At 53.0% G+C, this 22,102-nt stretch overlaps 1 protein-coding gene across 12 annotated transcripts in view; it reads left to right on the top strand.

The window, feature by feature from the left end:
- Positions 1–13,529: 13,529 nt before the first annotated feature.
- The window catches only part of Tle3 (TLE family member 3, transcriptional corepressor), a 47,982-nt gene continuing 39,409 nt past the window's right edge, over positions 13,530–22,102 (top strand). For 8 of the 12 annotated variants that reach the window (XM_028867289.2, XM_028867278.2, XM_028867252.2 and 5 more), the window contains exons 1-4: positions 14,523–14,604; positions 15,096–15,196; positions 15,660–15,723; positions 16,681–16,725. In XM_028867289.2, coding sequence (XP_028723122.1) covers positions 14,581–14,604; positions 15,096–15,196; positions 15,660–15,723; positions 16,681–16,725 — 234 coding nt within the window. In that variant the 5' untranslated portion in view covers positions 14,523–14,580. Of the gene's footprint in view, positions 14,605–15,095; positions 15,197–15,659; positions 15,724–16,680; positions 16,726–22,102 lie in introns of all 12 variants that reach the window. The other 4 variants (XM_028867283.2, XM_028867263.2, XM_028867271.2 and 1 more) reach the window with 1 other exon arrangement.

Here is a 22,102-nt window from a genome sequence, read left to right as displayed (position 1 = left end):
ATGAGTTAACACCTCAGCCCTGCGGTGAAGTTCCTGCCTCTGCCCACATGTGTTTACTGAGTGCACCCCCTTGCAGGAGGGGCTGCTTTAGAGGTCCAACAGTGAACAAGGCGGAGGCCCTGGCCTCGTGGGACTGACCCTCCAGGGGAGGGGACCGACAGCCAACTTGAGCCAGTTCCACGGTTTGCTAGGAAATGATGACACAGTATTGGGTTGACAGACTGGGAGTAAGGAGGGTGTCGGCAGAGTGAGGCAGAGCGAGGCCGACTTCAGTGTCAAATGAGTGACCAGGGCAGGTCACCAGCTCAGAGCTGAGGTCTCCACGGGGATGGGATGGAAGTGTGTGTGTGGGTGCGTCAGCACAGTGGGTTTTAGGGAAAGAACCTTACAAATTGGGACCAGCCAACATGAAGGCCTGTAGGGAGGGCTATGTCTATCCCAGAGGAATGGGCCAGTGATGGGGGCTGAGGACACCAGGCCAGGTCCAGAGGGCCTGCTGGACCACATAAGGATTTGGGCTCTTCTCCGACGGAACTGGGAAGCCCGTGCATGGATTGGAGCAGCTGAGAGGCATGATGCCCACAATCTCCAGGAACAGTAGACTAAGACTAGTGGCAAGGAAGAGAAAAGAGGCCTGTTAGAGTCACCATAGCCACCCAGTGGGTCTGACCCTGGTGCTCCTTGACACTCGCTTTAATCTTGGCCTGGAAGCTGTAACCTGGGCCCTGGGCCCTGGGGCAGCCCTCGGTGACCAGGGGACATGGGGGGTTCCCAGCCTACTTCTCTTCCAGGTAGGCTGGGGATACCAGCTACCCAAGAGTGGAAAGTACCTTTCACCCACTTCTGGGCTGCCTGCACAAGATGCCATCCCAGCTGTACTTACCATCCTTGTCAGTTGTATGGCGGAGGAGGGTGGCTTCCCACTCCACACCCCAGAAGCTAAACTCCCAAACACTGGAGCATTCCAGCAGCAGGCAGACTCAGAAGCAATACTCTTGCCCAAACCCATACAGCCTGCTAGTTCAGGAGCCAGCTGGCTGGGTGGGAGTGGAGTCAGGGAATAGATAGCCTGGGGCTCCTCCCAGCATTCTGGAAATGGCGTGTGTTGGCCATGGAGTCAAGGGGTAGCCACCAACCATTCCTAAGCCCAGTAAAGACTGGGGACAGTGCTGGGTCTAGAGAACTGGGGCTCTTGCTGTAGTTATTGGCTACCTGTTTGTTGGTAGAGGCACCTGGGAAGCCTCACTTGTCTCCACAGTGTGGTCTCTATCCAAGAAAGCCAGCCGAACTTGAAGGGAAACTACCTGATTTCTAGTGGGACTGGAAGGTCAGGCTTGTGGCACTCTGGTGGCTTGCTGACGTGATAAATTGCCTGACAAACGCAACTTCAAGAAGGAAGGGCTTATTCGGCTCCCAGTGGGAAGGTGCAGTCATTATCGGGGAAGTGATGGTAGCTGGCCCTTGAGGTAGATGCTCACAGCGCACCCACAGTCAGGAAGCAGGGAGGGATGACCGCTGGCGCTCAGCTCACCTTCCCCCTTCTTACTCATCCCAGGTCTGCAGCCCTGGAACAGTGATGTCCACACTCAGGATGAGTCTTCTTCCCTCAGGGTAACCTAGTCTAGAACTTCCCTCACAGACATGCCCAGAGGTTTGCCGCCTCGCTGATTCTGGATCCTGTTAAACTGGTGATCAGTAATAACCTTCACCCATGGTTACTTCCTGGAGGAGGGACCGATAGGTGTCCAACCGCAGAAGGGCAGGACAGCTGGGTGAAGGGGTCAAATACAGATCCAACACACCTGGGTTAGCACAGCTGGGAAGTGAGTCTTCTGACCGAGGAGGAGGTACCGCAAAGACTTCACAGGAGAAAAGGGTCTTGGAAAGGAAGGGGTGGGGCCTTCCCACCTAGAGGAGGCAAGGAGTCCAGGTGAAAGGCCAGGGCCGTGAAAGGACAAGGCTGATGGCTATCCGGGAAGCTAGAGAAGGGTTTTGAGCGGAATGGAAGTGCCTTGTTTGCTCAGAGGTCACCCCGGCTGGGAGAGCGGTACCCAGTGGGATTGCCGGGCTGGAGGCAGGTTGAGGCTTGAGTCTGCTGAACTCTGCAGATTCCAGCTTCCATCCACATCCAGATCTGCAGCTGGGAGTGGAAGCTAGTGAGGGTGGGGCTTGGGCCAGGCTGAGGCAGCTGGCTGCCCACACCCCTCACCCCTCCCCCCAGCCCCCAGCCCCCCGGGAGCCCCTCAGACTTGTTTGTTTTCCCTCTAAAGGGGGGAGTCCTGCCCTTTGTGGGATTTCTGCTTGGGATGGGGAGGAGATGTCTCCGTGGGCTGTTCCTGGATTTCCAGCTATTGACACAGACTGTGACAATGAAAGCAAAGGCCAAGAGAGGCAGCGACAAGGTGGCTGATTAAAATGTTCTTCCGAGGGGGTTGCTCAGCTCAGCCTGGGAAGGCTGGCTGGAAAACCCGGGCTGGAGCTCTTTCCTCCAGAACTGGGGGCCTGGTGAGATACAGGTGGTGCCTTACAAGTTCTTGGGGAGTTTTTGCACCTCACCCCCACCCCTGAAACCCTTGCTTCTGTTTCCCCCCTCCATAGCACCCGAAGTCACGCATGTAACCACAACTCCGAGATTCGGTTCTCTTTCTAAAATGAGGATGCCACTTGCTGGGGTTTTAGAGCAGACCCCCCCTCCCCCCAGAAAAGACTCAAGGTAGAGCAGGGCTACCCAGGCAAATAAGGACAGGAGGTCTTGTGAAACCTGACTGTCAGGTAAATGGCTTTGTTTGTTTCTTTGTTTAGTATGAATTTGTCCCAGGCAATATTTGGGATATTATGGTGCTAAAAAACAGCCAGTTGCTGTTTAAACAAATTCTGATTAAACTAGAGAGGCCTTGAATTTGATTCGCTAAACTTGGCCAAGGCAAAGTGTAAAAGGTTCTGTGTGCCTCTTTGGAAAACTGGATGGGGAGTAGGATGGGGGAGCTTGGTGAAGTCATACAGAGCCCCGGCCCCTACCCCAGGAGCTCTGTAGGCTTTCAAAATTGTTCTAACCAAGGAGAGGTGAGTAGGCCTGTCTAGGTGCACCCTGCCCCGAGTCTCTGGCTTTCTATGACCTTGGGGAGGTGGTTATCTTCTATTGAAGACTGTTCTTGGGGTCTCTGGTCTGGTGGTGCTGGGAAGCACCACCTCTGCAGCCTACAGTCCCGTGAGCAGGCCCTGTCCTGACACCCACCTAGTGCTTATTGATTTTAGTAGTTTCTAAATACCGGCCAAGTTGCTTAGCCAACAGTCAACCAGGGCTGAAGCATATGTTTCTGAGGGCTGTCAGCCCCTTTCGGGGAGCCCGTCCTAAATGTGTATGTTGGCATTTCATCTGTGGGCTCCACGTTCCCAGTCCCCATGCATTGGTGATCCCATGGTCAGTCTTTCCAGCCTGCAGTGCTGTGTTTCCACCAACACTATCATGAGCTCCCTGAAGCTCAGACCCACAGATGTGTTGGGTAGAGCTCTCCTGTCAGGGTCTAGCCTGTCTCCCTTGAGTAAGGGATCCCATGTCTCCAACTAACCAGGCCACAGTGGACCTTCTGTTAACAGAAGCCGAAGCCCTGCATGTCAACTGGGCAGCCTGATTCTGCCTCCCAGTCCTGAGTTTAGCCTCCGTAAGGAAGGAGGCTGCAGGTGTCAAAGACAAGATCTCATCTTTTCATTCCTTCACACATGGATGCTATGTTCTACTACCTCAAAAAGCTATCCAAGTTGCCTTTTTTGTTTAAATTAAGGTCTCATTGTGTAGACTAGGCTGGTCTTGAACTCACAGAGATCCATTTCTTCTGCCTCCTGAGTGCTAGGATTAAATACATATACCACCAAGCCTGACTCTACATTGGCTTTCCCCAGGGCTCTCAGGGCCCTGTGCTTACCACTGACTTCTAGTGTTTGGGTCTCTGAATATCTAGCTTCCTGCCTTCCTAGTCTCCCATCAATGTGAGACACATTTAAGTTTCAAGTACAGAGACTCCAATTCCAGGTAGAAAAGCAGGCATGCTTGGATTTAGGTGGAAGCTTATTGAGACGAAGAAGCTGATGAGTCCTCACTCATTCAGAATAGCTGACAGTCACAGACGGCTTCCACTGACCTGTGTTACTTCTGCTCCATTTTTACAGAAACCCTGTGGGAAGGTATTGCCATCATTCCATGTTACAGATGAGGAACCCAAGGTGTGTCTTGCACAAAACCCCACAGCAAAAAAGTCAAGTGCTCTTGAAGAGGACCCAGGTTTGGTTCCTAGCACCTATGTTGGGTGGCTTACAACTGCCCACAGCTCTAGTTCCAAGGGATATGACACCCTCTTCTGGCCTCTGAGGGTACCTGCACTAGCTTGCACATACTCTTCCTACACATACACATAGTTAAATAAATTAAAACCAAAATAATAATGATACAGAGAGGTAAAGATAGTCAGGAAGAGTCCAACCTGTCTAACTGTCTATGAACAGCTTGAGGGTCACATGTCACCAGTATCAGTGTTCTTTCTTAGCGTGTACACACTCGGAGCCCAGGGGTCAACCTTGGGTACCATTCCTTAGGAACCATTCACCTTGTCTGTTTCTTTCTTTCTTTCTTTCTTTCTTTCTTTCTTTTTTCTTTTCTTTCTTTCTTTCTTTTTTTTTGAGACAGGGTTTCTCTGTGTAGTTTTGGTGCCTGTCCTGGATCTCACTCTGTAGACCAGGCTGGCCTTGAACTCACAAAGATCCACCTGGCTCTGCCTCCCGTGTGACACCTTGTCTTTTTAAGACAGGGTCTCTCACTGACTTGAATTTCACTGAGTAGGCTAGGCTGGCTGGCCAGTGAGCCTCAGATATTCACCTGTTTCCAACCTCTCTAGCGATGGGAGTTCAAATACATGCACTACATCTAGCTCTTTACCTGTAGTTCACTGATGGAGGTGTTTCCCCAGTTCCAGAATCACTATTATGAATCAACAATATCAGGGAGGATCAGTGAGTTGGTCCCACAGGTAAAGGTGCTTGCCACCAAGTCTGGTGACTGGAATTTGACTCCCAGGATCCATAGTAGGAGAGAACTGATTTCCTCAAGTTGTCTTCTGATTCTCATATGTGCACCATGCTGTGTGTGTATGTGCTCATATGCACATTTGTGCGTGTGTACACACATGCGCATTCATGAGTGAGCACACACACACACAGTAAATTAAATGCACTAAAAAAAATTTTTTTTAAAAATTAGGGAAAGATGACATAGTCACAATAGCCCAAGCCGGGCTGAAGGTGTCTTGGTAAAGAAGGGGCTGGAGGAAGCAGAACTGTATGAGGCCAGGCCAGGCACCGGGTCCAGAAACCAGACACTCTTTTGTTTGAAACAGACCACACTGATAGAAGGAATTACTGTATTAGGGTAGAAGAGAGGGCTAGGGCCATGAACTCCAGGAATTGAGCTTAAAATGCCACAGAACTCACTCGCCAAAGGGGCTACCTCTATTTTTTTTTAACTGTAGTAAGAACCATAGTATATAAAATCTGCCATCATTAGATGGACAAAGGCTAGTGTTAACTATTCACAGTCACGCAGCTCATTTTTAGACTTCTTCGTCTTGCCACGTTGAAACTCTGTAGCCTTAACCACTGCACTTGTCCCTCCCCAGCGTGGCAACCAGCAATCTACTTCCTGTTTCTCTGAGCCAGGCTACTGTAGTAGCTCATTAGAGCTGATTCATAAAGCATTTGTCTGTGACCACCTTCCCTCAGTGTCAACCTCTCAAGACTCATCCACACTGTAGCATGTGGCTGGACTTCTTTCTTTTTAAAGGCTGGGTAACATTTCATTGTCTACATGTTTCAAATATTCTTTATCTATCTGTTTGCCTTATGGCCTACATGTAGGTCACTTCCACCCCTTGGTCATGGTGAACAATCCTGAAATATACACACAGTTGTGCAACTATCTCTTTCAGACTCTGTTTTCAATTCTTTTGGGTACATACACAAGAAGTGGGACCTCTCTGTCACATGGTAATCCTATTTTTAACACCTTGAAGAACTGCCACACTGACTTCGAATCAGTTACACAACTTCACAGTCCCACCGACAGCACACAAGGGTTCGAGTCTCTCCGCAGCCTCGATAACACTTGTTATTTTCTGTTAGATCTTAAAATATATTTATTTGTGTATTATTAGTGTAAGTGTGTGTGTTTGTGCATGACCGGAAGGGGCACACATTTGTAGGTCAAAGGACAATGATGCTACAGAGTCAATTCCCCCCTATTTCTGTGGGTTTCAGGGGTTGTATGGGTGGGGAGTGTCTCTGAGGTCACAGTCTCTACTTCCCCATCTTCTCCCTGCTCCATTACCTTTTGAAGGCCCCAGAACTTCCCCCAGAACTCTGTTGGAAACCCTGACTGGTTTATGGAAAGAATCAGTTTCAGTACCAGAGGACCTAACTTCCATCACCATGTTCTCCCCAACATGAAGGACTAGACCCTCGGACTATGAGCCAAAAATAAACCCTTCCCTCCCTAAGTTGTTTTGGTCTTGTGTTTTGTTATAGTAACAGGAAAGTAACTAATGCAGTATATGCAAGTTACCCAGACTCCTCACTATTAGGATTAGGAGCCATATAAGATATATGGCACTGCAGTATGCTTAGAAGCCTCCACTCACTGCACATATCAGTTGTGGGCTAGCAAAATGGCTCACTGAGTTAAGCCATTTGCAACCAAGTCTGACTACCAGAGTTTGATCCCTAGGGCCCACAAGGTAGAAGGAGAGAAGTGACTCCCAAAAGTTGTCCTCTGACCTCCACATGCACACTAACACAGAAATGATGAGAGAATAAACAAATTCATCATCATCATCATCATCATCATCTCAAACCAGATAACAGTGCACCCCTACTATTGAGTCGTGACAACAAAAAATGTCTCTGGATATTGCCTAATGTCCCCTAGAGGTCGAAAATCACCCTCAGTTAAGAACAAGCAGGTAAGCACACCTGATAGGCAAATAAACTATCATTGTGTGTGCATGACAAACACACATTTGTACATCCATTTAATAAAAGGGCAGCGTAGAATTGGAAGGTAAAACCAAAAAGGCTGTCAGGCAAATACCTTCTTCTCTCTCCTCCAACTCCAGTTTAGCCCCACCCTCAAAGAGCATGTGCACAGGACCGGAGTTCTGCTCCAACCTTCATCCAGGCCTGATGCTTCCCGCAGCACCCTCCCTCTCCCCAACCCCCACCCGCACTGGCCTGGGTAATTCTCCACCCTTGCTAAGATGGATGCGTTAATACCAGCAAACTATTTCTTAATCTCCTAAACCTCAGCTTTGAATCTTTAAAAAGGAAAGAGAAACGGCACAAATCTCTTAATTAGGACGCCCAATCACTTCGATAAATATTTACCCGGTTCCAGCATGAGGCATGGAAACCCGGCGCCATTAGTCAATAGAGGTCAGCAAAGTGCACCTTGGGAACAGCAGGATGCAATTCAGCCTAGCTTGGGAGGAGGTGTCAGGAGAATGTTTCCAGTCTAGGGCTTCTGCTAAAGACAGGTGAACAAACACATTCCATGCCTACTCTGCACACCTGCCCCCCACAAAGTCCCAGGTGGACATGATAGCCTATTTGTAAATCATCACCTGGTAGTCTGGTTGCCTTAGCTTTCTAGACAGAGGTAGTGGGGACACCAAGCAGATCCAATATCCCAGGGCTCTCCCGAGAGTCCTAGCTGGGCTGCTCTGCTATTGTCTGGAACTCTGCTCTCAGTCAACCAAGGCCACAGCACTTCACAGGCAGTTCCCCGTACTGTCAACTCCAACTCAATACCCAGTGTCATTTCCTGTGCAGTTTGAACACCCAGGCTCTATGACGTGCAGCCTAGACTTAGATAGCCTCGTGTCTACCCAAAGGCAAGGGCTTCTCGTACATTCTAGTACTTGCATATTGTAGGCTTTCAGTAAAGTCTTGATGAGTCAGCACCCAGACACCATTCTTCCCATTTTACAGCTGTAGGAACAGAGACTGCAGAGTGGATCCCTCCCTCCTGGCCTTAGCAGCCTTCGGGACATCCTCCATCGGATGAGAAGGCTCTTAGGGTGGGTGTGGGATGAGGACAAGGGCTTTTTAGAGAGGCCAGCGCTGTTAGGTGGTAAAAGAAGCTATAAAGAAGGAAGACTACCTTGGAAGGCTGTGGGAGAGAGAAAGCTCCTCCTGGTCTCTTCCCCACCAGAGCTTTTGTCTGCCCTTATGGGCTGAGTTCAAATCCTACCTTCCCAACAAGTCCTCAGAGAAGCCCTTCACACCGATCTGGACTGTGGGTGGTACTCAGGTTTCTCTCTACCTCTACCCCTCCCCACTCCCTCAAAGGTTAGCTTCGAATTATCCTCCCTCCCAGTCCTTCCTTCCTGCCCTCATCCAACCTCTCCCTGATGGGTTCAGAGGTTGTAGGGATAGCCAAGGTTATCAAGGACTATGGAAAAGCATGGGAATTTCAGAGTCAAGAGATAGTTGTGCATGCTCTGGGACTTTCCTGGGGGCTCAGAGGGAATCTGCTGCTCCTGATGGGCTTTGGTCGGAACCATGCTTGACTTTGCTGTCCTCTGGCTGGACCACACACACACACACACACACACACAACACACACACACACACACACACACACACACACACACACACACACACACACAATGTTACAGAAGCTGAATCCCCAGCTGTTGGTATGTCCTCATCAGGGCCACCACAGCTAACTGTTATTGATCGCCTAATGTGCCAGGCCTATATACCAAGTGCCACTTGAATGGTCTCCATCGATCTCGGAAGCAATACTCCAAGGTGGACTGTTATCTTCACTCAGCAGATGAGGAAATGGAGGCTTACAGAGAGTCCACAAGTGCCCCAAAGTCACTGAACTTGACCCAGCTAGAGAGTTGGAAGAGAGCTTAAGAGACCGCGGGAAGTCCCTTCACCAACAGGGGCCTCAGCCCTCTTTCCTGAAGTGAGCTGTGTTCATCTTGCAGTCCTGACTGGCAGGGCAAGCGTCGTTAAGCTGTGGACTCTGGAGCTGAGTTGCTTGGATTCCAGTCCGTCAACCACCACAGTGACCTTGAGTAAGTCATTGTACCAGAGAGTGGTATCAACTGCCCATCTGCTCAGTGGGAGTGCCATCAGTGGCACTGCCCTCCTTCTTGGGGCGAGGATTAAATGTGTTAATATTTTCCCAGCGCTTAGGATGGAATCTGGTGCAGAGTGAGCACTGTCTTAAGTTTGTTAAACAAATACAAATTCCCCTTCTTCTAGCATGTCATGGTGAGATGCTGCCTTGTGGAGGAAGGTCTGGAATGACTGACGGATGGGGGTGGGTGGGAAGGGGGGGCAGACTTGTTCTAGCACTGAACATAAACAATAAGAGAACCACAGAATTAACCAAAGGGGGTGGGTGGGGTGGTGATGAGGGAGAATACTCTCCTCTTTGGCCAGCTCAGACAAGAGCTTTCCCAAAAACCAATGCCAGTAGCTGTTGGGGGTTGGGGATGACAGGAGGAGAGGTTGTTTCCAACCCCATCCCAGACCCTGAGACCAGTTCCTCAAAGGGAGGCCACAGTCTGGTGGCTGGCCAGAGGCAGTTCCCTTAATTCCGGAGAAAAACATAATAACACTCATCTAAGGTGTTTCAGATTTATTTTTAAGGAACCAGAGAAGCATCTCTGTCCCCACTCCAAGTTCCCACAGTCATCCTACATCCCAACTGAGGAGCTGGAGGGGGAGGGGGGAGGAGGGGGCGCCGCTGCTTCAGATCCACCCCGGTCTTTCCATCTCACCGTGTGACTTTTTTTTTTTTTCAAATGTGCCAGGAATTCCTCTCCCACGTGGGGTGGACTCCGAGGTACTCAATTAAGCAGCCAATGAAAAGTCTGCTCTCCGGTAGCAAATGACCCTGACACTTCTTGTAACATAAACAGTTGAAACGCTTCCAATTAGAACTGGAGACAGAGCTGTTTGAAGTCTTTTTCTTCAGTCCCCTCCTTTTTAAAAATAATTGTCAAGCGCTTCGGACAGGGTGTTGTGGGCATCTTTCTCTAGCATAAAATCAGCATATTTCCTTTTCTTACAAAATTTGTGGGGTGGCATGGGGGGTGGGGGGTTCTGAGCAGTGGCGAGCTTTGAACTTAAGGGACCCGAACCTGGTTATGAACACTCCGCTCTGGGGTCTGGTCACAGAGAAAGGGTTGAGAGCCAAGGTGAAGGGGCGAACCGGGAGCCAGAGGCTCCACCTCCAGACCTCTAGAGAGGGCTAGAATGAATGAATGAGCGAATGTTTTTCAGCTAATGCTCATATGGATTCGTCTTGCACAAAGATGTTTCTGAGTTTGGCCGTGGATCTGGCTGTCCTGAATTCCAATTCTGACCTCTCTGCCTAGCTCGGGGCCCATTAGTAAGCTTTGTTTCTGTGTTTGTTTTCAGCCTTTCTTTTCTACCCTATAAGACGGGCCATCAGCCAGGCCTTGGGAGTGAAATGAGGACGTAGTGGGTAACCAAGGCCTGCTTTGTACCTATTAAACGCTCAAGGCCTGTCCTTCCTCACTGTGGGGCGCGCCGCTGCAGTTCGGCTCTGCCGTGGGGGCGGCGCTCGGCAAAACCGCATCCATCACACTCATCCTCCGTGTGGCAGGCCGGGTGCTGGCGCCTGGGTTCACAGGAGAACTCAGTGTGGAGGCTGCCTTGCACTAGCTCACGCTGACTCGTGGGGTCCTCGGGAACACCACTGTCCCGGCAGGAGACACGCAGACAGGAGACAGAGCTGCAATGCTTTTCTGTATACAGTCCGCATAGACTCGACCTGGAAGCCCAGGGCCTCGGTGGCCGCCAGCGCCAGCGGGAGGGCGCCGTCGTCGGAGACAGTCCATAGGGAGACCGAGGAGAGGGAGGCCGAGCTAGGCGCCTTGGCCCGGGCATCTTGAAGGCATTGTGTTTAATAAATCTGGGCGACAAGCACACCCGCTATCTCCCCCCTCTCTTCTCGGCTCCCAAATCAAGACCTGCTGTAGGACCCCCAGTTTAAGGGGTCTTAAAACCCCTGCACTTTGATTAGCAGCTTCAAAGAGATCCCTTTAAAGTTCTCCTTTCTCCCCAACCCCATATCTCCTCCCCCTTGACATCCCTCCCCCATCACTCCTAGGACCAGGACAACAAAACACTAAATGCAAGTTTAAAGGGGGGCGATGAAGAGAGAGTCTCCGACTTCCTCCTCAACGCGGTCCATAGAAATCACCTATTTCATACGTGCGCACGAGTCGGAACATCGTGGAGTTTGGGTTTTGATTTTCTTTCTTTTTTTCCTTTCTTCTTTTTTCTTTCCTTTTTCTTCTTGTTCTTTTTTTTTTTTTTTAAACAGGGTTTGTGTGTGTTTTTACCTTTTATTATTTAAATTGATACGTTTCATTACTAGGGAGAAAAATAAAATATTCCTTTGATACACAAAATCAAATTGATATTTAGCCTCTGCTTACTTTTTTATGCATGGCTCCTTTATACCACATGGTAGTGACAGATTGTTTGAGCTGGAAGGAAAAGCCATTCAAAGCTAATTAAGCAGCCATTCCAAGCACTATTTGCAAGCGGGAGGCTCAGAAGCCTCGGCATTTGTCAGCGCTCCCCCACCCCGCGTGGTTTTGACTGACAGCTCTAGTCAAGGACTGACAGCTCCCGGCATCTCCACCAATCAGTAGTCGAGAGGCTCTTTGCTTGTCTATGATTGGTCTCTAGGCTTGCTCTGGGGCGTGGCCGGCGCGCCCCACGTGGGGGCTGGAGCGAGAAAGGGGCGGGCCGGGTAGGAAGCGGGTGCGCCCACCCGTGACGTAAGGGGGAGGGCAAAGAAGGGGGAGGGGAGAGGGAAGCTCAAAAGAGGAGCCATTTTGAGACTAATGGATGCTGCGGCCAGATGCTCGCATCTGTCGAGCTGGGCTTCTCCCTGCCCCCCTCCCCTTTTCGGTGCGCGCCGTACACGATTTATGTTTTTATTTAGGAGAATAAATAAATGAAGAGGAGAGCGCGGTCGCGGCCGGCGGCCGGAGCGGGTTCTGTTCTGGGAGGCTCCATCTCGGGGCGGCCGCTCACGTGGAGGTCCCCGCGCGCTCCCAACTCCTCATTAAGATGCAAACGCGAACCTCGGGCTCCTAATGAGGGGAAAAATATAGATTCCGGGGGCGCGCGGCGGCTCGCGCGCGCCCGCCGCGGGCCCGGAGTGCGTGCTTGCGTGCGTGCTTGGTGGGAAAGCCGAGAGGGACCCGGGGACACCTGGGCGGCCCACTTAGTGGTGGCTGCCCGAGGCCCGCGGACCCAGGGTGGGCAGCATGCCCGGCGTGACCCCTGCCTGCGAGCAAATGGGCCCCGGAGTCTAATGTCTGCGCCCCCTTGGGCGTCAAGACTGGTTACCGTGGCAGCTCCAGGCTCGCAGTCGCTCTTCCACGGGTGGCTGCCGATGCATGTGGTACGGGCCGGCCAGCAGGCCAAGAAACCGGGTCGGGGCTCTGGGTCGGAGCCAGGAGAGCCCCAACTCCGTGCATGCCCTTCACCACCTCGGGCCCGGAGCGCAGCTGAGGAGCCCGCTTTGACAAGGCTGCGGCCAGGACGTAGCTGTCCCCCCAAAGGGCAAGAACCCCGAACGGGGCCAGCCGCACTCCTGAGCCTGTTGTCCGCAGACAGCCGGGCCCTTCCATCTGCGCTGCCCGCCAAGCCAGAGTTCTCAGACTTCCCCCTCGGCGGCAGCCGCCGCGCATCAGAGGCGCTGTTTATTTGGCTTTCTGAAAAGAAGGGCGAATGAACAAAGGAGGAAAAGCGGGGCGCCCAAGGGTGGAAGAGGGGACAGGAACGGATAAAAGAAAGAGAAACTCAGTTTGGGGAACAGTCTTAGAGGTCGGAGGTAACTTTGGGAGCCAGCATTTTATCGGTCCTAAATCTTCTGAAGTGAAAACATTAAACTGACAAAGTGATTCTGTTTGTTTTATAGTATCTAATTGGGCTGCTTTGCAGCCCTAATGAGATTAGAGGGGGCAATCGCTCGCCGCCTTTACAGAATCAACTGATCCATTACTACCAGCCACAGGTTTTGAGGATTGTACAGCTTGTCCTTTTTTTTCCCTTTTGTTGTTACTCGTTTTCTTTTCCTCCCCTCCCGCCAAATAATTATTTGCTAGTAGATCGTGGGAAAAAAAAGAGGGGGGAAAAAAACCCTAGCAGCCCAGCACTATAATATATATCTATTTATTATATGTCTTTCGGTTAATTCCTGATGTGAGGAGCGCTGTTTTTCACTCCCAAGCGAAAGTCACCAGCGGGTAGGGCCTGATTGCTACTTTTCATGCATAGTTTTAGACACAAGAGGGCATTGTGACGTCGCGCCCAGCGGCGCCCAGTCGCAGTCCGAGTCCCGTGGCCCCACGTGGGAGCCTCGCGCTCCCATTGGCCGACGCTAGGCGAAGCCGCCACATTATTTTGTTACTTTTCAGTCCCTATTTGGAACTGCTCTCGCGGCAGTTCAGACCTCGTGCTCGGCCCCCTTCGCCTGTCTGTGTGTGGTATCCGCAGGTCCGAGGCACTTTTTGTGTGTGTGTGTGCGTGTGCGTGTATGTGTGTGTGTTGAGTGCGTGTGTTTGGGGGGTTTGTCGGGGCGCGGAGAGGAGAGCCAGGCTGAGAGGAAGCAAAGAAGCCGCAGAGCTCCCGGGCTCGGGCTACGTCTTCCCCTCCGTTGCTCTCCAGCCTGCTCGCTCCGAGGCGGCAGGGACGCCGACCGCTCCTCGCCAGGGACGCTGACGCTCTACTTGGGAGCAGAGAGGACCCCTTCGCCGAGGCTTCTCATGCCCGCTGGAGTTAGGATGCCAGGGCGCATGATTTGCACCGACTGAGCCCGGAGTTCCTCCTCGGCCCTGGGAAGGACTGGCGGCGGCGACCGGAGCAGAAGGAACAGCAGGCTCTCCTCTCCGAGGGGGGGCGTCGAAGCGCCCTCGCCGGGCCGCAACCCTCACCCTCGGTCCTCAAGCCGTCACCTCGGTGGCCTGCCTCCTTTCTCTTCTCGCTGCGAATTCCGGGCCCGGCCACCTCTGGGACCCGACCCGTGCGCCCCGGATGCTCTGGGCTGCCCAGACGCGCCCCCCTTCAGCCTCATCGTGCTGAGTGACCAGCGAGGGGGCAGGAGGATCCCCCCCACTCGGCCTCGGGATCCCGCACTGGAGCTACCAGGGAGCCGACGATGTCCGCACAGCCCCGGCTTCTGACACTGTCCACGCAGCCGGGGGAAGGCGGCTGGCCGAAGCTGGCCGAGCCCTAAGCGCACAAAGCGCGAGCCCGCCGACGACTTTGCCGCTTGCTCCGCCGCTCTTTGTCTGCACTTGGGGCGCACGCCCGACTCTGGGATTTCGCTGCGAGAGCGGGCTGGGGGGGGCTGGGGCGAGCTCTCGGTTCCCCGGCCGCCCCCCGCTCGGGCTCGCCTCCCCCCTCCCCCGCACATCCCCGGCTCGGGCTCTCGGCGCTTCCAAGCTCTCGGAATCGCGACCCCTCCCTGCCATGTATCCGCAAGGCAGACATCCGGTGAGTAATTGCAACTAGGCTTATTTAAGCATCTATCATGGCAGGGTAAACGAGGCAGTTTATCTAGCACCTCCATTTTGCTTGTTGCTACCTTTATGGTGCGCGCGCGTGTGTGCGTTCACACAAAGGGGCTGTGGTGGGGGGGCGCAGTAGAGAGCTCAGGGTAATTGCGCTCGAGTGGCCGGGGGCGGCCTGTCTTGGAAGGGGACTCTGGCTCTCTCCCCGGACCCCTCTCCCAAGTCTTCCAAGTCACCCCCGCGGCACTTGGCCGTGGGAACCCTCCTGGCTTTGGGGATGGTCGGGGCGCCCTCTTCCCGGCCCCGTCGGGAGAGCGGAGAAAAACTTGCTAGGAAGGTTCTGGGCAGTGGGGTGGTGGCCTTGCCGGTGGCGCCCGGCGGGAAGGAACCAGGGACCCAGCGGAGGCAAGGGGCTTCCTGGAGCCCGTCTGATGTGCCCACTCCTCTCCCCTGTGTCGTTCTCGTGGGCTCCAGGCTCCCCATCAACCTGGGCAGCCGGGATTTAAATTCACTGTGGCCGAGTCCTGTGACAGGATCAAAGACGAATTCCAGTTCCTGCAAGCTCAGTATCACAGGTAAGGTGGACAGGGGGTGGTCCGGGGCTGGCGAGGAGGGCGGCCGTGCGCGCTCCTGCTACCCCCCGCGGGGACAGAGGGGACGCCGACCCCGGGCAGCGGGGTGGCTGGGCCTCCGCCTTTTGTTTTCCCTCTCGGTGCGCGCCGCCTTAACCCTTTGCGTTCTGCGGTCGCCTAGCTCCTGAAACCCCGCCCGGTGGGGGGTCAGGGTCTTGATCCGGCGTCAGGGGCCGCCCCCGCGTGGCCGCGATGAGTCCCCTCGCAGATCAAGGGAAGTTTGGAGTTGGTACAGCCAGGCTCCGGGTGGCAGGCGGCCACCCCTACTGCCCAGAGGATGCTTGATAATGGGGGTGCTCAGGGTGCTGGGGAAGTGGAGAGAAGTGGCTCTCCGAGGCCCTGGGGTCCGGGTCTCTGAGGAGGCGATGTAGGCGCCAGGCCTGAGCGCCTCCTCCTGCCCCCACAGCCTCAAAGTGGAGTACGACAAGCTGGCGAACGAGAAGACGGAGATGCAGCGCCATTATGTGATGGTGAGAGGCGGCCCGCAGCAGGGCGGAGGGAGGGCAGGGCAGGGCATCCAGGCTATGGGTCCAGCTGGGACCGTCGCAGGCCTGAGCCAGGCCCGGCTGGCTTCGGGACAGCCCTTTGGAGGGCTCTCTTCTTCAGCTTCCTCTTCCCGGCCACTTGGAGGGCTGGTGAGAGTAGGGGCCGAAAGAGAAACAAACCCAATGCATTCCAGGCCACCTTTGTAAAGAGCTTTTCATTTGTGTTTTGAAGGTTTCCCCGGGGGCTGGTTGCCTTAACATAGAGTAGGGTGAGCCGTGTCAGAGATGTATAAAAATCCCTCCTGGGGGCCTCCTGGGAGTCTTCGGAAACTTTTCTGTTAGGCAGCTGGGATCTAGCCAGAAGGGGACAGAAGGGCCTGCCTTCCCTAGAGTTTTTCCAGATTGGAGGAACCTTTTTAAAGCCCTCTACATCCGTGTCCCCTCCTCGAGGACTTCCTCAGTTGGGAATCTGGACCTCCCTTAGCCAGACCGTGTTTTAACTTAGTGTCTTCCGTCAAGTTGACACCTTCCTGGTGGGAGCGGGCCTGGGAGCCACGAAAGGGCAGGCCGGCCGCAGTCTTTCCACATAAGAGACCTTCCACCTAGTGCTGAATAAGTCTCAGAGGACAAGGGGAGGCGGGTGTAGGGCATTTCCCTGCAGAGCCCGCACCTTGTCTAAACAGCGTGTATGGCACATGGGTGCTTGTGGGAGGGGAGGCCCAGCTCTTCTTACTGTTGTATGTAAGGTTCTCTTGAGCGGAGAGGAACGCTTGGCCACTTCCCCTATCAGCTTTTGAACCTCCATAGGCTGTCTTTGTGGGTGGACTAAAGCTTCTTTGGACCCAGTGAATGGTTTAGCCAGAGCCTGGGGGAGTGGGGGGGAGGTGTAAAAAGGAGCGATGTCCCTGTGTTGCCTGCTAATGGCATTTTTTTAATTTGTAGTACTATGAGATGTCCTATGGCTTGAACATTGAGATGCACAAACAGGTACGTGCTATTTCTCTTTAATAAATGTATATAAGTATCTATAAAAAACTTAAAATATGTGGATTTGGGAGGGGGGCGGCATGGGTCCTCATTTGAAAATGAGCCTGGTCTTCCCACTCGGCCATCAAGGGTGAATGTTCAGTGAGTTCCTGCTGCTGGGGCTTTGCTGTTCCTTGGTTGTGTTGCCTTGTTAGCATTTGTTCTGGTGAACTTAGGCCTGGTCTGGGATCTGGGTAGAAAGTTGGACTGTAGGTACCCCAGGATCTGCGCTAGCTACCAACTCCTGGAGGACTGCTTTTTTATCTGTTTAATGTAAAACTCTCAAAAAGGAAATGCAGGCGAAGTTCCTCCCTCCCCCCTTGCTTTTCTTTCTTTTTCTTGCAAATAAAAAAAAAAAAAAGTGATGTACTGCCTTGATAAAATTACACTTCAAGGGCCTTAAAAGCCAGACTGAGCTGTCTAAATGTAAGGGAACGAAGCCACGACCGGCCTAGAACAACTTAAAGCCAGAGTGAAATGCAATCCTCGCGCCATGCGTTCGGGGGAGTTTCTTAACTCCTCGTTTGGAGGCAGCTCTGTCCCCATTTCACAGGAGGCAGCTGAAGAAGCCCTTGGGTGAAGTAGCCTGCCCAGGGGCCAGCCTCGCCAGGCCTTTTGAGATGGCTGGCAGTTGAGCTCAGCTTTGTAATCCTGAAGTCAAACCAGTTTAGCTAGTGTGGTATCCTTTGATGGATATGTAAACTACCTCACATTGTCACCCTTCTAATAACAGTATACCTCAAACCCAGCAAATAGAAACACCCTTTATCTCAGTGCCTATCAGTAGCTAGTCCTGAGCTAGGCCAGGCCGTGGGAGAGGCCTGTTTGTCTATTTGTGTTCCGAGGAGAGGCTGCCTATAATTTGGCTTGGCGGACGATTAGCATCGACTTGGCACGTATAACCAGCGCAGGCCGGTTGTTCTTTTTAACAATTGGTGTTCTTGAAATCTCAGAAGGCTGTTGACTCATTCTAGCCTTTGGTGACCGTGACTTGAATGGATTTTCTGCTCTAAATTAACAGTCATTTACAAGGTTTAAATTTTGTTCTTTAAAGGGGGCAGGACCCAGGGCAGGTGAGAAGGGCAGGTGACCCTGAGGGCAAGCGTGCAGATTCCTGCCCGCTCCAGTGCCTTCCTATAGAGCCTTTTGAATCTGGTTTCCTTTCCCTCCTGTAGGGAGCCCTGCTGTTGGGCGAAGGGTAGCCAGAAAGGGGCCAGCATTTAGTGAGCAGTGTGGGAAGCCAGCTGTGGTTTCCTGAGGAATTGGTTCCCTAGGCATGCACACACAGGAGGCCACCGCATTTTCACTTCTTGGCCCACAGAAATCATAAACAGACATTGCTTTATATGTAAAGAAGGTTCTCCTGGGGAGGACAGACCAGAAATGGGTTCTGCCTCATTCTAGGTAGAACTGGCCCAAGCCTGGCTGGTTTAGGAAGAATGCATGATGAAATGAAACTGGGGTCTCGGGTTTTAAGGACTTTGGGGTGTTATGCGAAGTACCACTTCTTCCCTTTCTCCAGTCCTCCCCTCCCTCTGTGAATAGTATCTTGGGCGTGTTTTAAAGAGAGTAATTGCACCCAGGTTCAAAATTTATAGCAGTAGTTGTTGTTGTAAGAGCTTCTAATTAAGGTGTAATATGTCCTTGCATGTTGAGGTCTGCATGGGTGGTGTTGCCCGTGTCTGAGTGGATGGTTGTTGGGCACAAAGAAGTCACCTTGGCTGGCAGAGCAGAACGATCTGAGCCCTGGGGATGCCGTGAACCCAGAAGGGTTAAGTATCTCAATGCTCTTGGTGGGGGGGCTTCTGTACAGAGCAGCTGTGTTCGTCTGGGATTCCTGGCCATTTCCCAAACAGGGTTCTCAGATGGGAGAATGCCTGAGATCTGGCCACATTGTCTTCATTAATCCTCTCAGTGGTGGATAGAGCGATCTTTGCCCTCTTTTTATAGGTGGGGAAACCAAGGCATCCAGGAAGCTAGCAAGAGCTAGGGCTCATTTCAGAGCCTCTGGCTTCCGCAGCTGGGCCCTTTGCTCCCGGTGCCTTACCTTTGCCTTCCAGCTCCTTCCCAGCACCAACAATGCATGCCAAGCCGTCTCTGGGTTGGGTGAACTCACCCTGTGGCTGTGTAGGAACAAAGAGGCAAAGAGGTGGAGAAACCCTGACTGAGAGGAGAAACACAACCCTGACCTAATGGCGCGCTGGCCACTCCCTAGGCCTACAGGGTTCTGTAGAAGAAAACGCTGCCACTAATTGTAGTGTGGGTCTTGGGTGCATTTGGCGATGGTGGTTAGGCCTGAGCAAACAAGTTTATCAGCTGACCTGTTTAGCGGTTGACTGGTGTTTTATCTGCACACACAATCAAGTGACTGAAATGCTTGAATTATTCATGCAGTGTCCTGCCCTCTAGACTTGACTGTGTGATTACATCTGCCTGGAACAAACAGGCTGGATTCTTCATCTTTAAGCAAGTGGGGGTGGGGACTGTATGTACTTTTATATAATAGATGGGCTAACAGAGCTAGCACCTTGGGAAAGTGCGTCTGTCCGTCCATCCTTGACCTGCACACACACACACACACACACACACACACTTCACCACCGCCACCACCACCACATAATTTTTTTTTCAAAAGCTCTTCTTCACTGGCTCCATGGGAAATGCCAATTAGCTGAGAACCTTGCGTTCTGCCAGATGGTCCCAAGTATTGACAGAGGGCAGCTGATGAGATACGTCCAGCCCGCTTTTATTTTACTGAGAGGTTAAACTCACTGAGGCTGGCTCTGTCCCTGGCTGCTTCTCTGTCCCTGTCTCCCCCCACCCCCCAATCTCTCTCTTTTTCAAGCTGTCAAATCCCAGAGAAGTAATAAATGGGTCCTCCTACTCTTTTGCCTCCCTCCCTAATTATGGTAAAGCAAAGATTACAGAATCACAGGCCTGGCTGGGACTCTGAAGAGGTCACCACCTCCCCCAGGCTCCCGCTTCCAGGCAGGGTGTCAAGGATGATTCAGCGCGGGCCAGGGAGGCGATGATGGCTGACCGGCTCATCAGTTCCCGTCTTGTTCCTGCAGCCTGCAGCGCCTTTCCAGTGTCAGCAGCCAATGACAAAGCCAGCTTAGAAACAGACTCCAGAGCAACTGTCACACAGTGGCTTTGAGACGTGGCGCTGGGGGAAGCCGGCAGGCTGGCCTCTCACCCTCTGCCGGTGAGCACTGATGTTTGGCAAGCTGACTTGAGGCGTTTTGATTTGGGGGCAGCATCATGCCAATACTAGACAGTCACTGTTTTCAGGAACCCGAGCAAGTCCCGAGCCCCAGAGCTGGAAGAGCCCTTCAGCTTCTTAGGCAAACCTTTCGTGTCATGGGTGAGGACACAGGCCCAGAGACTGGAGCTGCTATACCCAGATCCCTGCAGTTGCTTTCCTCCGACCCCTGGCCTCTTCTGTAGCAAGCCTCTCCTGGTAACTCACAGCACGCTGTGCCTTTAATTACCTCCGCTTGTTCCACGCTGTGATCCAGCCAGGTTCAGGCTGCAGACTTGGCTCCACCAAAGTCCAAAGTATCCCATTTGGGGTTGTATAACTGTGTCAGCTGAACCCTCTGTGTTCAGAGTCCCATCTCCCTTCGCCGGCTATTTGCACAGCTAATGATTGGACGGGTTTGGTAATAATAACGCAGAGGGCAGCGGCCCAGATGAGGCGAGGGCAGGAAAGCCTGTGACTGTTGTACCCCGGCCACAAGGTGGCCATCTACCCAGGGCTGAAAAGAGCTGAAGGCCTTCAGGCAAAGCAGCTTAAAGGATTCTGTGGCCAGAGAGCCACCAGGCCACAGACAGGGTTTTCTGGAAGGATGCTGCCCAGGAGTTGACAGGCCTCAGTGGCAGTAAGGTGGGGGTGCTGGCACTCCGACCCTAGGGCAGTGCCTGTTGTGCGGCCTCTGGGTTGAGCTGTGAAATTGACTTCCTTACTGGGTGCTCCTTTCATTCATGCCCTGGATTCTGGGAGACCTCGGCTGCCTTGTGGCTCCTCCCTGGAAACATGGGGCTTGTGTGATCTCCCTGGAAGGGTCCCATCCCTGCTCTACCTTGGGAATGACCGAGCCTGAAGCTCCTTTTACTTTGTCCCATCCAGCTAGAGGATGACCCAACCCTCAAGGCCGCCTGCCTCTCGTCTCCGGCTTCTGTGGGTCCCTTGTCTGTAGGAGACGATAGAACTGTACAGAGCGAAGCTCTCTGTACTTCTCGGGCCTTTCCTTCTTGTGCGTTTGACCGTTGAGACCGACTCTAGAACTAGATAAAGATAGATAAGCCTGCTGGGAACCCTACTCCCAATTCTACTATTCCAGAAACTTTCCTGAAGCAGGAGTGGGTGGCGGGCCAAGAGTTCCTCCCGTCCCCCCCCCCCGTCCCCCCCCCCCGTTCCTCGTCCTCCTCCTCTTTGGAGTCCTCCCTCTGCCCAGGAAGGGTCGCCTTTCCTGAGGCCCTCGATTCCATATTGTTGAAGGAGAGTTAGCCAAGGAATAAATTCCCTTTTTACATAGGAAAATGTTCTTCTGTATCATTGTACAAAATTCTGGGACACCTGGAGGCGGTAAACAACTCTCCGCGGGGCTCTCCCCTGCGATCTGCCACAACACAGTGTGAACCTCCTTATCTCATTTCGGAGCTATGGAGGACGCACGCCCCTTTGCCGAGCGAGCACACTCAGTGTGTAATAGGTGCTCAGTAAACACGTGGGGGTTTCCTTCTTTGGGTTGTGGGTGGGTGGGTGGGCCTGCACTGCTTAGAGCCCTGAGAAGGAAGTGGGGGGTGGTGACTGTGGGTTGCCTGCCGGTCTGCAGGCTGCTCTCTGTGGTTCAGCACACAGTCTTCCTCATCAGCCAAATGAGAGAGTTGGATCCCTTCCCAAAACGGTTATTAGGGGTCTGGGATGTGCTTGGGTGTGGGCCGGGCCTGGTTACACGGGCGAATGAGACACCGTCCCCTCCGCTGGGGCATCAGGCCTCTAAATAAGTAATTGCGATGCGGTGAGGTAAGCGCTGAGGCGGCCGCCGCTGCGACACACTTGCTTCACTCTTCCTGGGAAAGCGGAGACGGGTCAGGGAGGATGTCCCTGCAGAAGGACTGTTACTTGAGTGGGGCCGTCTCAAGGGAGGCTGGGAGGGGAGTTGTTGAAGGCAGAAGCCGGCAGCCAGAGCTGCTCCCAGGTGACAACGGCTCCTGAGGTGGCCGTGAAGTCCATTCAGGAAGCCACGGTCAGGAAGAATGGATTGGGGGAGGGCCGAGGCCCCGCACTTGAGAAGTGAGGCGAGGTGGTGACATTTTGCAGCACAGCATTATC

This window comes from Peromyscus leucopus, chromosome 7, assembly GCF_004664715.2.
Source record: "Peromyscus leucopus breed LL Stock chromosome 7, UCI_PerLeu_2.1, whole genome shotgun sequence".
Classification (NCBI taxonomy): domain Eukaryota; kingdom Metazoa; phylum Chordata; class Mammalia; order Rodentia; family Cricetidae; genus Peromyscus; species Peromyscus leucopus.
Note: the sequence above shows the minus strand (reverse complement) of the source record. Positions and strands in the feature narration are given on the sequence as shown.